General features: G+C 39.2%; 2 protein-coding genes and 1 pseudogene across 5 annotated transcripts in view; 1 reads left to right on the top strand and 2 right to left on the bottom strand.

Annotated features, from left to right (window-relative positions):
- LOC148357454 (uncharacterized) overlaps positions 1-19483 on the bottom strand; it is a 48114-nt gene that overhangs the window by 13181 nt on the left and 15450 nt on the right. The window contains exon 3 of one of the 4 annotated variants that reach the window (XR_015851473.1): positions 12151-12485. The exons of the other annotated variants lie outside the window; for them this stretch is intronic. The gene's annotated coding sequence lies outside the window, so the exon portion shown is untranslated. Of the gene's footprint in view, positions 1-12150; positions 12486-19483 lie in introns of those variants that run through there. 4 annotated transcript variants of the gene reach the window in all.
- LOC148357456 (olfactory receptor 52B2-like) lies at positions 242-1204 on the top strand. The gene has a single exon (XM_088346077.1). It carries the CDS (start codon positions 242-244, stop codon positions 1202-1204), a length of 963 nt encoding a protein of 320 aa, XP_088202203.1.
- Positions 3727-3864, bottom strand: LOC148357455 (U2 spliceosomal RNA; annotated as a pseudogene).

Raw genomic sequence — 19483 nt, 5'->3', positions numbered from 1 at the left:
AATGAGACTGTATTTTGGGAACTATTTCTGATAGTGGTCAGCCCCCTGCGATTCAATTTTAAACTCAAATAAATATGATTTTAAGCAATTCTCCTTACACCCAAATGGTATTTTTTTTGTTTTAGTTTTAAGGCCACCTTATCCATTTTAGTTTCAACCAATTTGTAATTGCTTTTTAGTATTTTTTTTTTTTCCGTGTAACAAGACCTAAGCTGTTTGTTGACCCCCAGGCCGGTTCCCGATGGAAGAACGCCTCAACACCACCTCTATGCTTTCCTGGCAATACCTTGGCCTCCCTTCCCAGGTCATGCCGCCTGCTTTGCTCTTAGCCTGCCTTAGCTATAGCTCCATCCTTTTCTGCAACCTCCTCCTCATTTTCACCATCGTCCTCAGCAAAAACCTTCGCCAACCTATGCACCTTCTCCTCCTCAACATGCCCGTCAACGACCTCCTCGGATCCTCCGCCTTCTTCCTGCAGCTCCTGCACGATATGCGAAACCAATCCGGTGCCATCTGGTATCCATTATGCGTCACACAAGCCTTTTTTATCCACATTTACGCGGCGGGATGGGCCCTCATCCTCACCGCTATGGGCTACGACCGCTACTTAGCTATCTGCATGCCGCTAAAATACAATGCTATCATGACGCACAATCATGTAGTGCGCATAATCGCTGCAATCTGGTTGGCTTCTTTACTGATAATCAGCGTACTTTTTTTGCTGCTTCTTCGCCTTCCTCGATGTCGTTCGACCATACACAACCTGTACTGCGACCATCCGAGCTTGCTAGCGCTAGTGTGCGCCGATACCACCATCAACAACACCTATGGGTTGTTCACGGTGGCCACCTCTCAACTGTTAGCTAACGCCGTTATCCTCTACACATACTTGCGTATTCTGCTAACATGTTTCCGGAGTCGGCGCGCCGATACTAGAGCTAAAGCCTTGCAAACGTGCGCTACCCACCTTTTCGTTTTCCTGCTGCTTGAGTGTTTGGGTTTGTTCACCATAATCTCCTACAGGGTGAAGAACCTACCACCAAGCTTCAGAAGCTTTATGGGGTCCTCCACTCTAATTTTCCCACCATCGCTTAACCCTATCGTCTATGGGATCAAGACCAAGGAGATCCGGGACAGTCTTTTGCACTTTTTTAGGCGGAAAATCCTCAAGACCTGCGCCAGGGATCTGCGAGCCACAAGTTGAGCCATTTTGGTGGGAAAAAAATGTTTTAGTCGTCTAATTTTGGACCAAAACATACTAGATTCAGACCCAAATAAAACATCAAAAATATGTCTTCTGTCAGGGTTTAGTCCCTGCAGTTCACCTTTTCCATAAAAGATGGCAGCTTTACCCCATTTTTTTCTTCTCCCAAGGTGTTTCCAATTTCACAGTCAGCCACCTCTGCTTTAAGTAACTCGGTCTCCTACCTCACTTTGCTTAACCGTTGGATTTTTAAAGACTTTCACTCACAAGCTTCGTCTTCAATTCCCTCCACATTTCAGTTTCTTCACTCCAAGACCTGCCACTCCAACCCACTTCTAAAAGGTATTCCCAAGTCTCCTTTTCAAGATTCTCTACACCCGATGATCCCCTCTTGAGTCTTCTTCTCAAGTTTTCCTTCCTTGTCCCAAGACCAGCCACTCCAACAGTCTTCTAAAAGGTATTCCCAAGTCTCCTCATTAAGATTCCCATCACCCCAAGATCCTCTCTCAAGCTTCCCGCTCAAGATCTCCTCCTCTGCTACCCTGGTCCCACCCCCTTGCCTTTTGATAGACATCCTCCTCGTGGGGTAAGACCACATACCTTGTGTTCCGCATTTGGGTCTGTCAGACACCAAAAATGTCTTTAAAGACCACTTTGGGACAACATTAAATCTATGTTGGATGAGCTCAAATCAACCACCAATTTTCAAACTGAAACCGATATATCCATTCATCCATCCATAATCTGTACCGCTTATCCTCAGTAGGGTCGCGGGGGTGCTAGAGCCCATCCCAGCTATCTTCGGGCAGTGGGCAGGGGGACACCCTGAACTGGTTGCCAGCCAGTCGCAGGGAACACAGAGACAGACAAGTCACACGCTCATTCACACTTAGGGACAATTTGGACCGGCCAATCAACCTGACATGCAAGTTTTTGGAATGTGGGAGGAAACCGGAGTGCCCGGAGGAAACCCACGCAAGCAAGAGGAGAACATGCAAACTCCACACAGGGGGTTTGATCTCACGACGTCAGAACTGTGCGGCACACCCGCTAACCACTGCGCCGCCATGCTGCCTTGAAACCAATTTATTTAGAAGTAAATAAAATATTTTTTTAAATTCATTGAGAAGACCACTGTTTGGGGGCTGTATTTGATGATTCACCCAAAAGACGTATTTTTTGGGTTGTAAAGTGAACATTGGAAAATGGCTTTTTCAAGACATTAACCAGACCTTTTTCGGGGGGTTTGATTTTCTCTAGGTAAACCAAATAATGATTATTTTCTGGACTAAATTTAGCCTACATTGGATGTGTTTTATAACACAATTCTAGGCGCCTACTTTTTTACTACAACAGACTACATTTAGACACGAATATAATGTCGAAAAGACATGTTTGTTAAATTGAAACAGGTTTCTTTGAAGACGTCGAAAAAAAACACTTTTCATAGTTGAATATGACAAGGTTAACATTAATGTTTTGGGACATCATTTGTTTTACGTTGGATGTGCTCAATAACAAGGGTTGTTAACGTTGGCCACCAGCCACCCCCTTGGGCTATGACTGCTATTTAGTTATGCCGCTAAAATATAATGCTATCATGACACGCTGCAATCTGGTTGGCTTCTTTACTGATCATCAGCGTGCTTTTTTTTATGCTTCCTCTGTGTTGCAACATCTACTGCGACCATCCGAGCTTGCTAGCGCTAGGGTATGCCAACACCACCATCAACAATGTCTATGGGTTTTTCACCGTGGCCACCTGTCAACTGCGAGCTAACGCCATTATTCTTTACACATACCTATGTACCACTTTTAACGTTGCGTCAGAATCCCGTTTTGCAATGTCAAAGAAAATTCTGAAACTATGTCAGAACATGTGAACTGAATACTTGGCTTTAATTCAATTATTCACAGAGGTGTGAGATTTTTGATTCTTGCTGGTGGGAAACAAAGGAACAGGCCGGTCAGAGGGGTGGGACACCTCGCAATTCACTTTGAATGAAGCCAGCAAGCGGACAAGCAAGAGGCCAAAGGAGTCTCTGAAGCCAGGGAGCCTGGTTCCAACCACACAAACTGCACAGGACAAAATCCTGGCCAATAAGCAACCAAAAAAGGTTCTGCCTGATTTCAAGCTTAACAAGCAATTAGAGATCCTTGCCGAGCCAGCGTTCAAGCCTGATTGGCCAAACCAGTAGGAGACGACCAGCAATTCCAACTTCTATATTTCTTTGTTTCATTTTCTTATTCTTGCTTTGTTTTGAGTTCTATTCAAGTTTCTTCTGTAGATGATTAGTAAAAGAAAACATTATAAATCAGAGAGTGTGTTTGTCTTTATTAAAGTATGTTGGGGGGGTTTTGGGGTTTTAAAGGGTTATTGATCTATCTTCGTTATTCATTATCCATTATCCGTTATCGGTCAGTTCATAATACGCTACAAAGCCTAGGAGCGGGGACACTTACTCTCAGCCAAAAGGCCAAGCTAAGGTCCTAGCCCTAAAGCCTTGCTGCGATCATTGCGAATGCAATGCACCGTTCCCGGAGGTACTGCAATACCGGGCCGATGCGTGGAGTGGACAGAGCAAGCTCTTATTCCATCTCCGGAATGCAAAAATCAAAAGGCCAAGCTAAGGACTTAGCATCAAGGCCAAGCTAAGGACCTAGCATCAAAAACAGCAAAAATAATTCGCTCAAAGTTCTGTGTAGACTAAAAAAGACTGAAGTTCAAACAAGAACATGCCCCCTTGGATTAAGGGGACAAAGAAGACCAAAGCCCAGGGTCCTGCCCATCGGCAACGAAGCCTGGTGCACGACAACCACTAGCAATGCATAGTCCGTGTTTTCTTCCCGCCTACTTCATCGGCTGAAAGCTTGAAATCTTGAATCATTGTCTTTCTGTAGGATCCGTTTTCCCTTTTTTTGTCTATCTCTTCTCTTTTCTCTTCTAAAAAAATATAGAAATAAAAAAATCATATAAAGGGACAGTGTAATATTTAGTGCCACTTCGTGGTAAAAAAAACCTTTATTCAATTAAAAAAGACATCAATTTGAGCCATCAAGTCTGCTGTCATTAAACCCACGCTTCAGCGACATAACCTTGACCCGGAAATCATAGGTAATTATAAGCCAGTGCCAAATCTGCCATTTTCTGCAAAATTACTTGAAAATGTCGTTTATATATTTATACATTGTATATTCCTCACTATGTTTGTATTTATATATATATATATATATATACATATATACATATAGTGAGTAAGTATTTGACCCCTGCTATTTTGCTATTTTTGCCCACTTAGAAATCATGGAGGGGTCTGAAATTGTCATCAGAGGTGCATGTCCACTGTGAGAGATATCAACTAAAATGAAAAATCCCGAAATCACAATGCATGTTTTTTTTAACAATTTATTTGTGTGATATAGCTGCAAATTAGTATTTGAACACCTGTGTAACATCTAAAATTCTGACCCTGAAAGACCTGTTAGTCTGCCCATTCGAGGTCCACCTGCACTCCATGTATCATCCTGAATCAGATGCACCTGTTTGAGGTCATACCTGCATAAAGACACCTGTCCACCCTATACAATCAGTAAGACTTGTAACATGGCAAAGACCAAAGAGCTGTCCAAAGACACCAGACACAAAATTGTACACCTCCACAAGGCTGGAAAGGGCTACGGAGCAATTGCCAAGCAGCTTGGTGAAAAGAGGTCCACTGTGGAAGCAATCATACGAAAATGGAATTCGCTGAACATGACGGTCAATTTCAATCAGAGTGGACCCCCATGCAAGATGATTCTAAGAAAGGTGAGGAATCAGCCAGGAACTACACAGGAGTTGGTCAATGACCTGATAAGAGCTGGGACTACCGTTTCCAAGGTCACTGTAGGTAATACACTAAGACGTCATGATTTGAAATCATGCATGGCACAAAAGGTTCCACTACTTAAACCAGCAAATGTCAAGGCCCGTCTCTCTCTCTCTCTCTCTCTCTCTCTCTCTCTCTCTCTCTCTCTCTCTCTCTCTCTCTCTCTCTCTCTCTCTCTCTCTCTCTCTCTCTCTCTCTCTCTCTCTCTCTCTCTCTCTCTCTCTCTCTCTCTCTCTCTCTCTCTCTCTCTCTCTCTCTCTCTCTCTCTCTCTCTCTCTCTCTCTCTCTCTCTCTCTCTCTCTATATATATATATATATATATATATATTAAATTTTAAAATAGCAGGTTGTTCAAATAATTAGTTTCTCGCTCTCGCTATATATATATATATATATATATATATATATTATCCATTCACCCATTATCTGCACCGCTTATCCTCAGTAGGGGTGTTGGAGCCCATCTGAACTGGTTGCCAGGCAGTCGCAGGGCACACAGGGACAGACAATTCACTCGCTCATTCACACCTAGGGACAATTTGGACCGGCCAATTCAACTAACATGCATGTTTTAGGAATGTGGGAGGAAACCGGAGTGCCCGGAGGTAATCCACGCAAGCACGGGGAGAACATGCAAACTCCAGGCAGGAGGTTTATATATATATATATATATATATATATATATATATATATATATATATATATATATATACTGTATACAGGGTTGGGTAGGGTTACTTTAAGATGATTACCGGTACTTTCATTTACTTTTGGATTACTCCAATACCAAATATGCTAATAAAAGACAAAAGAAACTGAATATGAATAAAATTACAAAATTTTGTGCAGGCTTGGGGAGTAACGGCACACATGGAACGGCAAAAATGATGTTGGCAAGCTGTTTGGATTTATTTTCATTTTGTTTCTGTCGCATTTTATGTTAGTTTTGCCGGAGATCAAAGACATCAAAGCCAGGAGAGAAAGTTTACCACGTGTTGTGAGTCATAATTTTATTCATATTTAGTTTATTAGCATATTTGGTATTGGAGTAATCCAAAAGTAATTGAAAGTAATCAAGTTAAAGTAACCCTACCCAACCCTATATATATATATATATATATATATTCTATATATTTATAAGAAAATGTGTGTGCGTGTGTGTGTTGATAAAACACATCACAATGAATGCGTCAAAAAAATAAGAAAAAAGACAATATCTGGTAATATTGTGCTCATGTTGTCTTTGATCACAACTTTAATCATTCAACTACCAATCAGCATTTAACGCCATCATCTTGTGAAATTATCCATTTAATGTGTTTTTCAAAATGTATTACTTTATTTTTGCAATAAATATAAACTAACCCGGCATGTTTTTTTGTGTTGTTGACATCTAATGCTCCCATTGGGATTTTCATGTCACTCCTTGCTCGTTGTTTGGAGCTTGTTACATTTAATGACTGTTTGTTTGCCCGACTGTTGATAGGAAAGGTAAACTTTGCCTCTGCAGATGCTTACTTAATGACTCTCCAGGGGATCCGACGACCTTTTAACAGCGCAGATTCTCTTTTGCAACACTTTCAACAATACTGTTGGGATATGCACGCTAGCAGATGGTTTTAGTGGAAAATAGATCATTGGAAGAACTAATAAAAACTACATATTGAGTGAAACGTAGAACTTCACGGAATTAAAAAAAAGAATGAACTGAAGGAACGAAGCACAGACCCGAGACATGAGAACCGAGAATCGAGAACCAAGGGCTGAGAACCAAGAAACAAGCCCTGACATGAAACTGCAAGACCCAACAAGGACTGAAAAAAGCCATCATCAAAAGAGACACTGACTAACAAGACAAATAAGACACGCCCGAACAAACCACACTAGGCTGAGAGAGAAGATTGAAAGGTAGGGAAAAACAAAACACAAGTGGACACAATCAAACTTGACTAGACAGGGACCTAAAGGTGTCACTAAATACCACAAACAAAATAAGGTGTCAGCCATCAGGGCTCGAAATTAACAGGGGTCTGGAGCCGGCGCAGGTCATTAACTGGGGCCTGGAGGGCATAGAGGTCAGGAATGGGGGCCTGAAGGGGAAGCAGGTTTGAAACAGATGCCTAGAGGCAACGCAGTTCCAGGACAGAGACGTGGAGACAACGCAGGTCCAGAAAAAAAGCCTAGAAGAGATGCAGGTCCGAACAGGAGCCTAAAAGCGGGACCTTTCCCAAAAAGGTTCTTGGACTAGACACAGGAAAAGGGGTTTGGAGGCAAAGTAGGTCCAAAACAGGGCCCTGGATGTTGAACAAGTTTGGAACAGTGTTTCAGGTTGTTGGGCGGAAATAAAGGAGTGGATTTTATTGTCTTATTGTACACTGAATGTTTTTATACAGCACTTTAAATGGCTACTTGTTGCCTGAAAAGTGCTTTACAAATACATTTGATTATCTGTCTGGAAAAGAAGCCCAGAGGTGGTGCAGGTCTAGCACAGGAGCCTAAAAGCTGCTCAGGTCCGGAACAGGGGTCCGGAAGAAAAGCAAGTAAAGAAAAGGTACGTGGATTGGACGCAGGCAATGAACAGGGATCCAGATGCAAAGCAGGTCCGGAACAAGGCCTTGGAGGTGACACAGGTTTGCAACAGTGGTCTGGAGGCACCACAGGTCTGGAACAGTGCCTTGAAGATGATGAAAGTTTAGAATAGCGGCCTGGGGTACTGCAGGATTGGCCCATGGGCTTGGCGGCTGGAGGGGGAGCAGGTCAGAAATAGTGGTCAGGAGGTGGTGCAGTTCATTTTTAAGGGGCTTAGAGGCTGGACAGGTTTGGCACAGGGTCTTGAAGACTGCCCATTCTCTGGAAAGGGGCCTAGAGCGAGTGAAAGAGCGGAAGTGGGGCCAAATTTGCCTAAGGGCTTTTACTTGGCTGCTGCAATTCTTGACAAGACTTGACTTTGGAGATACTTGACAAAACCTAAAACCTCACTTGATAAAACGTAATTGACCTGCCTGATTGTGTATTACTCAAATGTTACTCATAAACAGTCAAAAAAGACGTTTAAATGTATCCTGCAGTGAGAGGAGCCGTTTGAGGTAGCCTGGGCATCTGGTCAAGATCCCTAATGGACACTTCCTTCGAGAGAGGTTCTGGTAAAACTACTACAAAAACTGTATAGAATACTACAAGAATACTACTATAGACATACAACAAAGTACATCTACAAAATACTGCAGAAATACTACAATACATTAAAATTACTACTACAGTAATACTTCAATTTAATAAAGTACTCCTACAAAAATGCTAAATAAAAAAATAAAAAAATTGTGAGGAAAAATTTTTTTAACTAGTGCATTTTGACTAGAAAATAAGGACACACCCAGTCGATTTCCTTTCCTTAATAGGGCCCCTGGCTCAGATTAAGTCTGCTTGTGAGCAGTTAAAAACAGTGGAGTTATCACACCTTGGAGGGCTCGTATGATTGCTGGACTTAGTGGATTGGCAAGAAGTATAGCTCCAACAAGAGAGCTGTCTCTTGAGACTAAAGACATTATCGTCAAACTTCTTGAAGAAGGTAACTCTACGCGGATGGTTGCCAAAGATGTGGGCTGTTCGAAGATTTGGACCAAGTGCATAGAGCAGGGGAGCGTTGTTAAATTCAAGCGTACTGGTAGGCCACATAAGACATGTGGGCATTAAGACAAACAACTAAAGGCCATATGTCTTCAAACAGAAAATGCACAACAAGACAAATGAAGAGGAAATGGGAGCAAGTTGGAGTCAATATAGGTGACAGAATTGTGCAAAATTGTCTAAATTACAGGGGATTTTCATATAGGAAAGATAAAAGGAGACCATCGTTGACACTTAAACACAAAAGAACAAGACTGCAATGGGCAAAGTAAAGGCAATCATGGACTGTGGATGACTGGATGATGGTTATCTCCAGTGATGAGTCACGAATGTGCATTGGACAAGGTGATGATGCTGGAACTTTAGTTTGGTGCCGTTTTGGTGGGATTTACAAAGAGGACTGCCAAAAGAAAACGCCAAAATTCCCACAGTCCTAAATGATATAGGGCTGCATCAGACAAAGGCACTGGGGAGATGGCGGTGGTTAAATCTGCGATAAATGCAGAGGTTTACATCAGTGTCTGAAACTCATGACAAAAAGTTACCGGACACCAGGGCAGACAACTCTGAAAAGTTGCCTGCCCAGCCATAAGGTTGTCTGCCCCATTTTTCACAACTTGAAACACAATAAGACGACTAATCGTAAAAAAAAACATTGTTGCAAAGTATTAAGGATTAATAATCAGAATATATAACAGAAAAACACTTTAAAAATAAGTTTTTTTATAAATCTACTACTAACATTCACTGCATTTATATGACATCACTGTTTTCCATCTGCCATCAGTATGTATCTGTATTTACTCATCTTCATTCATGCAATGTTTGTGTTGCGTCGTCTGCTACAAGCCACGTGAACTCCCTTCCCATGATGCTTTTAATGTACGCTTAAGTTTTGTAGCGTCATGAATTTTGTTAGCTTCTTTAGAATCTTTCTTCTGCGGCTGTGGTTTTGGCTTGATTCCGAACCACTTATCCATTTTTCTTGTGTTCTCTGTGTGTCGACTTTGGAAAATGATATGCAAATGGACGACCTTATAATGCTCGGGAAAATCCGGAAGCACAAAGTTATTTGATGCAGGCTTCTCATTGGCTGCAGAGTATACAAATTGCCAAACGAACCGAAATTCAGAAATTTCCCAACTGAACAAAGATTTCGAAATCAGAATAAAGCAAATGTTTGATTTAAAAAAAATAAAAAATAAAAATAAAAACGAAAAAAAAATGTTTTCTTTCTTGAAAAATTTGTCGGCCACCGGGGCAGGGACGTTGTGTAAGTTGTAAGCCCGACGTAAAAGATGCATGCCCCGGGCATCCAGGCAGACGTTATTTCAGAGTCTGGTTTACATTGACATTTTGGACAGCTTTCTTATTCCTTCAATTGAAAAAATATTTGGGGATGATGATCTCCCTTTCCAAGATGACAATGGATCATGCCACAGAGCAAAAGCTGTAAAAGCATTCCTTGGAAAAAGACGTAACCAGTCAATGCCTGAGAAAAGCCCAGATCTCAATCCAATTAAAAACCTGTTGTGGAAATTTAAACAAATTGTACACAATGAGGCTCCGACCTGCAAAGATTATCTGGCAACTGCAGTTAAAGAGAGTTGGCAACAGATTGATGAAGAATACTGTTTGTCGCTCATCAAGTCCATGCCTCAGAGTCATAAAAGCCAAAGATGGTACAACTAAATACTAGTGATGTTTTGAATGTTATTTCTTTGTCTGTTTTTCATGATTCCATTTTATTTCTCTTAGAAATGAGTGATTCCATATTTATTTCCCTGCACTTGCTCATAAAAGTAAAATTTACTGACAATTGTAATGTTTTTTCTTAATTTATTTTAGTGTTTCTGAATGCCAATATGTTGCATTTTAAAATTACCTTACAATTGTTTCATGTTTGTGAGTTTTTTCCACAGAATAAAATGTCTAAGTGAGGGTTTGCCCATGACTTGTGATTCCATACTTTTTACTAGGGTTTGTATAATTATTTATGAGTGAGAAAAATGGGAAAGGTCTCCAGGAAAAGCCCGGTGGCTGAATTTTTAATCCTAATGCAGCCACGGACTCCAAATAGTTGCCCACCACAAAGTGGTTTTGAATCAATCTTAATGAAAGCTATATAATATATTGGGTTCCTGTTTTTTTTTTAACTTTTCTATTGATGATTAATTTTCAAAGTATTCCTGTAGTTGTATTTTGTTTAGTATTATTTTAGTATTTCTGGAGTCGGATTTTTGTTGAAGTTCTGTATTTTTTTGTAGTCTTACTGTATATTAATTTTTATACTATTTTGCAGTATTTCTGCAGTAGTTTATTGTATTATTTTCATATTTGTGTTTTCTTTGTATTTCCGTAATAATTTTGTTGTATTTCAATGGTAGATTTTTTTTTGTATATCAGTAGTATTTTTTTAGTATAACTTTTTTTGTGAAAAGCTGACCAATCGACGACGAGCCGCGGGTTCTAGTCCTCTCAACGATAGTTTGGAGTCTGAAATTCGGAGTCGACGTCGCCGTAGACTCGGCGGATTTCTTCCAAAACCAGTGAAGGAAGGAGGGCGATTCGTCCTGCTTTCCAATTTCGGCCATTGTTGGCGTTGCGTGGGGAGAGACGTGTCTACTACGTACGTTGTCCCCCCCCTCCCGGCCAAGAGGGGTTCGCTTCGAAAAGCAGCAGAGAAACTTGAGCGAGCGACGAGAAAAGACACGCGGCGAAGCAGGAGACTGGCTAGTTGGCCACTTAGACTGAATTTGCATCACGGTAAGGAAGCAAACATGGCGGGGCTGCTTGGCAAAGCGACCAAAGACCGGGAAAGCTACGTCCGGCGATATAACAACCGGAGAGTCAGAGGGCGCTCGGGTGAGGCGATCAGCGGCCGGTGCCGCAAAAGTAGCGTGGAATTTTCAAGATGCCAAGCAGGGACAAGGAACTTGAGGAAATCAAAAAGTCACTTGGCTTTATGATGGACAAAATGGATATAGTCACCAAAAAACAAAATACAATCATGAGTTTAATGGCTGAAATCAAAGATCCAAAAAAAACATAACATAGAGAAGGACAAGAGGATTAATGCGCTAGAAGGACGTGTAGCAGATCTTGAACAGTACACCAGGATCAATGACTTCATTATCACCGGTCTGGACATCAAACCTCGGACCTATGCCAAGACTGTGGCAAATAAAAGTATTGCAACGGATGCTGATCAAGATTCTGCTGAGCAACAGGTCATGGCTTTTATGAGTAAAAAAGGGATATATATCAATGCTGAGGACATAGAAGCTTGCCATCCAATATCAAGAGGTGAGTACAGGCGTAAAGCAACCATTGTGAGGTTTGTCAACAGGAAACGAAAACTAAAAGGGACAAATGTTTATTTAAATGAACACTTAAGCAACAAAAAAACCTCTGACATTGCAACACAAGCTCGGCACTCCAGAAGTCAAGTCAAGTTAAGTCATTTTTATTTGTATAGCCCGAAATCACAAAGAGTCTCAAAGGGCTTCACAGATTATTACACTATATTACACAGACTATTTTTAAGCCGACGAGAAGAGTAGGTTATTCATATGCTATGGAGTAGAAGTGAGTTTTAAGCTTAGATTTAAACATTTCCACTGAGGTTGCAGATCGGATCTCAGGGGCAAGAGCATTCCACAGCACCGGTGCCCGGATGGAGGACGCTCTCGAACCTGCGGAACACTTCTTGGCTCTTGGGATCACCAGTAGACCGGCGCTTTCAGAACGAAGGCTTCAGAACGGGACATAGGGGCAAATCAGATCTGAAAGATAAGAGGGAGCAAGTCCATGTATGATTTTGTATAATACTAAGAGAACCTTGAAATCACATCTAAGGCTAACTGGGAGCCAATGCAGGTTAGCCAAAATCGGTGTTATGTGATCGTACTTTTTTGTCCTAGTTAAAAGCCTTGCTGCGGCATTTTGTACCAGCTGAAGAGACTTGATTCTAGACTTCGGGAGACCAGAGAGTAGTGAATTACAGTAATCGAGATGGGAAGTAACAAACGCATGAATTATAATTTCCGCATCCGATTGAGACAGTATTGAACGGATTTTAGCAATGTTACGAAGATGGAAGGAAGCGGTTCTAGTAATTTTCTTTACATGCCTTTTTAAAGGATAGATCAGGGTCAAATATGACACCTAAATTTTTAACTGAATCACTCTGTGTGATGTGACATTTGTCAATGTTCACAGCAGTTTTTGAGAATAAGTCACGGCATTTAGATGGACCAATGACTAACATTTCGGTCTTTTCAGAGTTAAGACGCAAGAAATTGAGTGACATCCACTCTTTTATCTCAATGAGGCAGGCCTCCAAATTTCCACAGTTTAGTGTGGGAGATTCCTCCAACGGAAGATAGAGTTAAAGTAACTTGCTCTTCAATGGTCAAAACTATTTTGAATTTTGAAATGTACGTATTAAACAGGTAACTAGAAACACGTGAAGAGAATTCTATGTACTTTTATATTTAAATTCAAAATAATTGGCAACCCGGAAATCTCAATTTATAAAGTGCGAGTTGATGACGTCGGTACGAAGGACATAGAAGAGAGGCAACATTAATTTTTTTTTCAATGGTTTGAAATTAGTTTTTAAATCATAAATCTATTTTGTTCAAATCAAACTATGTAAAATACTTGGGGACCAAATTTCTTCTTCAAATTCTGCACTTGAACCTTAAAAAGAACAAACTGTAGATAGATGCCTGACGTCACTACCAGACGTCACACGCCATTTTACAATTTTATTTTTACCTGTTATTGTCACGTCAAGTCAAGTCATTTTTATTTGTATAGCCCTAAATCACGAAGAGTCTCAAAGGGCTTCACAGATTATTACACTATATTACACAGACTATTTTTCAGCCGACGAGAAGAGTAGGTTATTCATATGCTATGGAGTAGAAGTGAGTTTTAAGTTTAGATTTAAACATTTCCACTGAGGTTGCAGATCGGATCTCAGGGGGAAGAGCATTCCACAGCACCGGTGCCCGGATGGAGAACGCTCTCGAAGCAAGAATACTTTGGATTCGAGAAATGCAGGAGCTGGACAAATCTGAAGGCCTGGATAGAGCGGTAAATACATATGACACTGGACAATCTCAGACAATGATGGATTCAGATGATACAATGGCATCCTGGACTGACAACATGGACATCTTTATTACAGATCACAATAAAGAATCTATTATAATATATTATTAGGCCAGGATCTACCAGAACTGAGCATTATTGATCACACTGCCTCCAACAATTCAAGATTAGATGACTTCGATCCTGACCACAAATTTCTATCAACTAGCTCAGACAATTGCAAATATTATACTGGAAATGAATATAATACTTTTGTTAAATCTGAAGGGAAATTCTCAATAATTCACTTAACAGAAGAAGCATGTACACACATTTTGAAGACATCACTGAATGCTTACAGCAATTTGAGAACCCGTTTAGTGTGATTGCAGTTTCTGAAACGTGGTTCAGTGAGAAAAGGGGAGTTAATTTTGAATTAAACGACTATAATTTGAACTATGTAAATAGAAAAAAAAAGGAGGAGGAGTAGCTATATATGTGCACAAAAGATTCAAATCGAAGATAATACAAAACATGTCATTTGTAATTGACGATTTAACTTGAATGTCTTACATTAGAAATTATAAATGAAAAAAAGGAGAATTATTATAGTCAGTTGTGTATATAGTCTACCGAGCTCAGATCTTGAAACCTTCACAAACTGGGCGGAAAAAAACATATTCAACAATCGGCAACAAAACACTATTCATCTGTGGAGATTTCAACATCGATCTAATGAATTCAAACAAACATATATTAATAGAATGTACAGTATGAGTTTGTACCCAACTATATTACATACACATATACATATACTATACATAGTGCAACACTCATTGACAATATATTCACAAATAATATTGAATTTACTAACGTTAGCGGATTACTGGTTTGTGATATTTCTGATCACCTACCAGTATTTACAGTGTATGATGAAAAGGTTACTAGACAAGAATCAACCAAGGAATATGTTTACAAACAAGTTAGAACTCAAGAGACTATTATATCACTCTATGATGACTTAGTTAAACAAAACTGGAATGCTATATATGGTACAGATGATGTGGATCATACGTTTGATATATTTTTGGAAATATTTACCAACAAGTATAACAAAAACTGTCCAGTGAGACAAATTAATATTAAGAATAAATCTGTAAAGCATCCATGGATAACTAAGGGTTTATATAATGCGTGTAGGAAAGAAAAACACCTTATATATAAAATTTATTAAACTAAGAACTGAGGAAGCCGAATCCCGATATAAAACGTATAAAAACAAATTGACAGGAATATTAAGAGCGGGCAGGAAATTACACCATACCAATTTATTACACAATAACAAAAGTAATATTAAAAGTATTTGGGATATATTAAATAGTATAATAAAAGGAAAGAATGTAGGTAATGCATATCCACACTATTTTATTGATAAGAACAGTGAAAATTATACTTAAAATCAAGTTGTGGAGAATTTCAATAGTTATTTTGTAAATGTTGGACCAGAGCTAGCTGCAAATATCCCAGAGTGCAGTCTTAAGTCACTGATAAAAATGAACTCCAAGACCATGTTTTTATCTGGGGTTACGGAATCAGAAATCTTAGACGTGGTTAACAACTGTAAAAACAAAACGTCTATCGATTGTTTTTATATCGATATGGTACTAGTTAAGCAAATTATAAATAGCATTGTGAAACCATTGACCTACAAATGTAATCTATCATTTCGAACTGGCAAATTTCCAAATCAAATGAAAATAGCAAAAATTATACCAATATACAAAAATGGAAATAAGCACATTTTTACAAACTATATCTCTGCTTCCTCAGCTCTCTAAAATATTAAAGAAACTTTACAATAAAAGACTAGAACAATTTGTAGATAAACATAAATTGATTAATGGAAGTCAATATGGTTTTCATTTCATTTCGGATATCAAAGCGGCGCTGCCTAGAGCGGCTGCCTTTTCCAGCAGCTGCCCTGTTGTTTTATTGTCTGCTCCTATCTTCGGTGTTTTTTCTTCCCGTTTTGACAACTACACTATGGATTACTTCTATCCTATGGACATGGGTTTCAACGCACAAGAAATGCGTGTATTTCAACTCCTTGCCCTGAGGAATTCTCGTGCCGGCGTGATGAAGGGGCCCATGGTGGAAGAAAAGCCGAAGCTAGCGAAGCGGCTAGCGGCGTTATAAGTCTTCGGTACCATCCGTAATCATGGTAAATGCGAACTCACGACCAAATAGGATCATCGAGTGCTTTTTGAAAACATCGAAGCGCACAGGGAGCGCAGTTGCTGTGTTTTGCGGAAACGTGGCTCACGTTTAGCATTCCGGACGCTAACGTGTAGCCACCCGGAGCCACCTGGAGAAATCCGGCTTCAACGTCGCTAAACAGAGACATGAAAGCCGGGGGGAATCGGAGAGGAGGCGGACTTGCTAACACGAGGTGGTGTATCCCTGGATTCTCACAAAGAAAAGATTTCCATCTGCCGCAGGAATGTCGAACTTTTGGACTGGCGTGACGTCATCCACTCCGCTACAAGCACCCTCGGGCATCATGTTAATCTGTTAATAAACAACGGGGTAGACTGCTGGAAGTGTGAATTTCCCTACGGGGATGAATAAAGTATATATCTATCTATCTATCTATCTATCTATTTCAATTTGGTTTCAGAGCAAACAGATCAGCAACAATGGCTATTATTAATGCAGTAGAAGAAATCACCCATAGCATAGAAAAAAAGAGATACGAAGTCGGAGCATTTATTGACCTAAAAAAAGCATTTTATTACCATTAATCATAATATACTATTAAAAAAACTGGAAAGATATGGCATCAGGGGTTTGGCTTTGCAATGGATTCAAAGTTATTTGGCAGGGAGGAAGCAATATGTAAAAATGGGAGAGTTGTCATCTGAATACTTGGACATCTGTTGTGGAGTACCACAGGGACCTGGGTCCAAAGTTATTTAATTTATATATTAACGATGAATTTAATGTTTCACTATTGAAAATAGTAATATTTGCAGACGACAAGAACATTTTCTATTCAAATGATAACTGTGAATTTCCCTGCGGGGATGAATGAAGTATCTATCTATCTATCTATCTATCTATCTATCTATCTACTATATTGAGTTGGTAACCTGTATTAATCGTCAATTAATTAACCTAAAAGTATGGATGGATATAAATAAATTATCTTTATATTTAAATAAAACCAAAGTAATATTCTTTGGTAAACGCAAGGCAAATCAAGATTCAGAAGTAAAAATGGATGGTGCTGCAATAGGCACTGTATCAGAAATTAAGTTTTTAGGGGTCATAATAGACAATAAATTAAGCTGGAAAACATACATCAGACACATACAAACTAAAGTATCTAATAGCATTTCAATAATTAATAAAGCCAAATTCATTTTAAACTACAATGCATTGTATTTATTATATTGTTCTCTAGTTCTGCCATACTCAACATATTGTGCAGAAGTCTGGGGCAATAATTACAAAAGTTCACTACAGCCCCTTTTTATCCTCCAAAAACGTGCCATTAGAACCATACACAGGGTAAAATATCGAGATCATACTAATATTTTATTCCTGCAGTCCAAATTATTAAAATTAGATGATTTAGTAAAAAATTTCACTGCACAACTGCTATTTAAGGTCAACAAAAACATAGTGCCAGAAAACATCCACAAATTATTCATTCGGAAAGAAGAAAATTATAATTAAAGGGGCTGTAGTGAATTCATGATCCCAAAGGTGAGAACCACCAGGAGAAGTATGTGTGTGTCTGTGTGCGGAGTCAAGCTCTGGAACGGTTTGCAAGACGAGATCAAACAATGTCCAACCATTCACTTGTTCAAATTTAAATACAAAAAAACGTTCATGGCGGAATACAAAGATGAAGAAAATCGGGTATGAGTGATACGAGATTGGGAATAGTGCGTCTAGAATTATGATTAACTTTGTGTTATTGTTACTGTTGTTATATCGTAACTGTTATTATTAATATCATTACAATGGTTGTTATATAATTGGTGTGTTTAATAGGGAAGATGAAGGGGTAGGGAATATAAGCATTTGCTTCTGACTACCCCTTTTCAAACATATTATGTGATATTATTTTGTTGATGAGTTATTGTTTTTGTTCTGTTTTTATTTTAATGTTCGAATAAAGTTTTCATTCATTCATTCATTCATAGTGTTCTTGTAGTATTTATTTTGTATTTTTGTAGATCAGTATAACTTTAGTTCTGTTTTTTTAGTTATTTTGAGGCATTTCTGCAGTAGTTTTTTGTTTCTATTTTCATAGTAGTATTTTCTTAGTATTTCTGTTGTGTTTTTGTTTTATTTTGATGATAATTTTTTTTGTACATCTGTAGTAGTTGTTGTTGTATTTTTGTAGTATTACAGTGGTTTTATGATATGAGTATTTTGTAACACTTGTGTAGTGTTATTTTTGTAGGATTGCTTTTGTACTATTTAGTATTTCCATCATATATTTTTGTTGTATATCTGTAGTATTTCTGTAATATTTTTATAGTACAGTATTACTGTAATTTGATTTCCAGTCCTGTGTGCCTCCTTTTGCCGTATTTCCATTGTATATTTTTTAATATTGCCATAAGTGCTGTTTGTGTGCTGGCCTGGAGAAGGCTGAGCGCCACCAGGGTGTACTTGCCCAAGACACATCTTAGGAGATTGTGACCCTATGCCCCATGTGGTTAAGGGATAACCCATTTGTGTGTGCACTGCATGTCTGAATGGACACGTCACTGATATTTAGAGCAGAGAAACTACTCTCTGTTAACACAATATTTTCGTTTTTTTTGTACATTAACGTATATTTGATAGTATATATCAAAAATCATAACTCACACACAATTTTTATTAATTATGTGTAAATTAACCGCTTCTGGGGGTTTCCTAGGGGTTGTGGGGGCAGCTCTGCAAGGGAAGTAAACAAACCAACACACAGCCATGTGCTGAGACATACATAAGCATTAACAACTCTGGATATTTGAATTAATTAGATGTTCTAATGGACGCTTAAAGTTTTAATTATCAATACTTTTGGGGGTTTTGATTGATTAGAAAGATGTTCTCAGGGTTTTCCCTTGGAGCTGGCTTGTCTTTAGTCACTGTAACCCAGTGTTTTTCTTTCAGTAGTGTAGTAGGATTTCTGTAGCAGTAATGTAGTTGTATTTTGTGATATTTAGTCGTATTTTTGTGTGTGGTGTCACCCTGACCCGAGTGACATGGCCACTTTCTTGTGTCCCGTTTCATCTGGAGGGACGAAAGCATGAACAACTAGGTGCAGAGGTGCCTAACTTGTTTAGGTGTTTGGGCATTTGGGTTGGCCATGGTCCAAAAAATTCTGTGTCTTTTGCTATTTTTTTCCCTTTCATTTTCTTTGTTATTGTATGTGTTTGTCTTGCTGTCGGTCACCCCTCTTGAGGGATATGACCAAGGTAGATAGATAGATAGTATTTTTGTAGTATTTCTGTGGTAGGGGTCTGTGCAGCCCTTTAAGACTTTTTGTGGTTAAGGGGTTATACAAATAAACATGACTCTTTAAAAGTACATTGTTTAATATTTGACCACTAGATTGCACTGTATTGTCTATTGCAAAGGAAAATTTGTGCCAAATGAGGACAGAGTAGCAGCAAGATGC

Source organism: Urocampus carinirostris, chromosome 10 (genome assembly GCF_059441175.1).
Source record: "Urocampus carinirostris isolate Australia breed hairy pipefish chromosome 10, RoL_Ucar_1.0, whole genome shotgun sequence".
Lineage (NCBI taxonomy): Eukaryota > Metazoa > Chordata > Actinopteri > Syngnathiformes > Syngnathidae > Urocampus > Urocampus carinirostris.
The sequence above is the reverse complement of the archived record's forward strand: the minus strand, read 5'-3'. Positions and strand labels throughout refer to the sequence as shown.

Coding starts and splice junctions, on each gene's coding strand:
- LOC148357456 (XM_088346077.1), top strand. CDS start 242: ATGGAAGAACGCCTCAACACCACCTCTATGCTTTCCTGGCAATACCTT.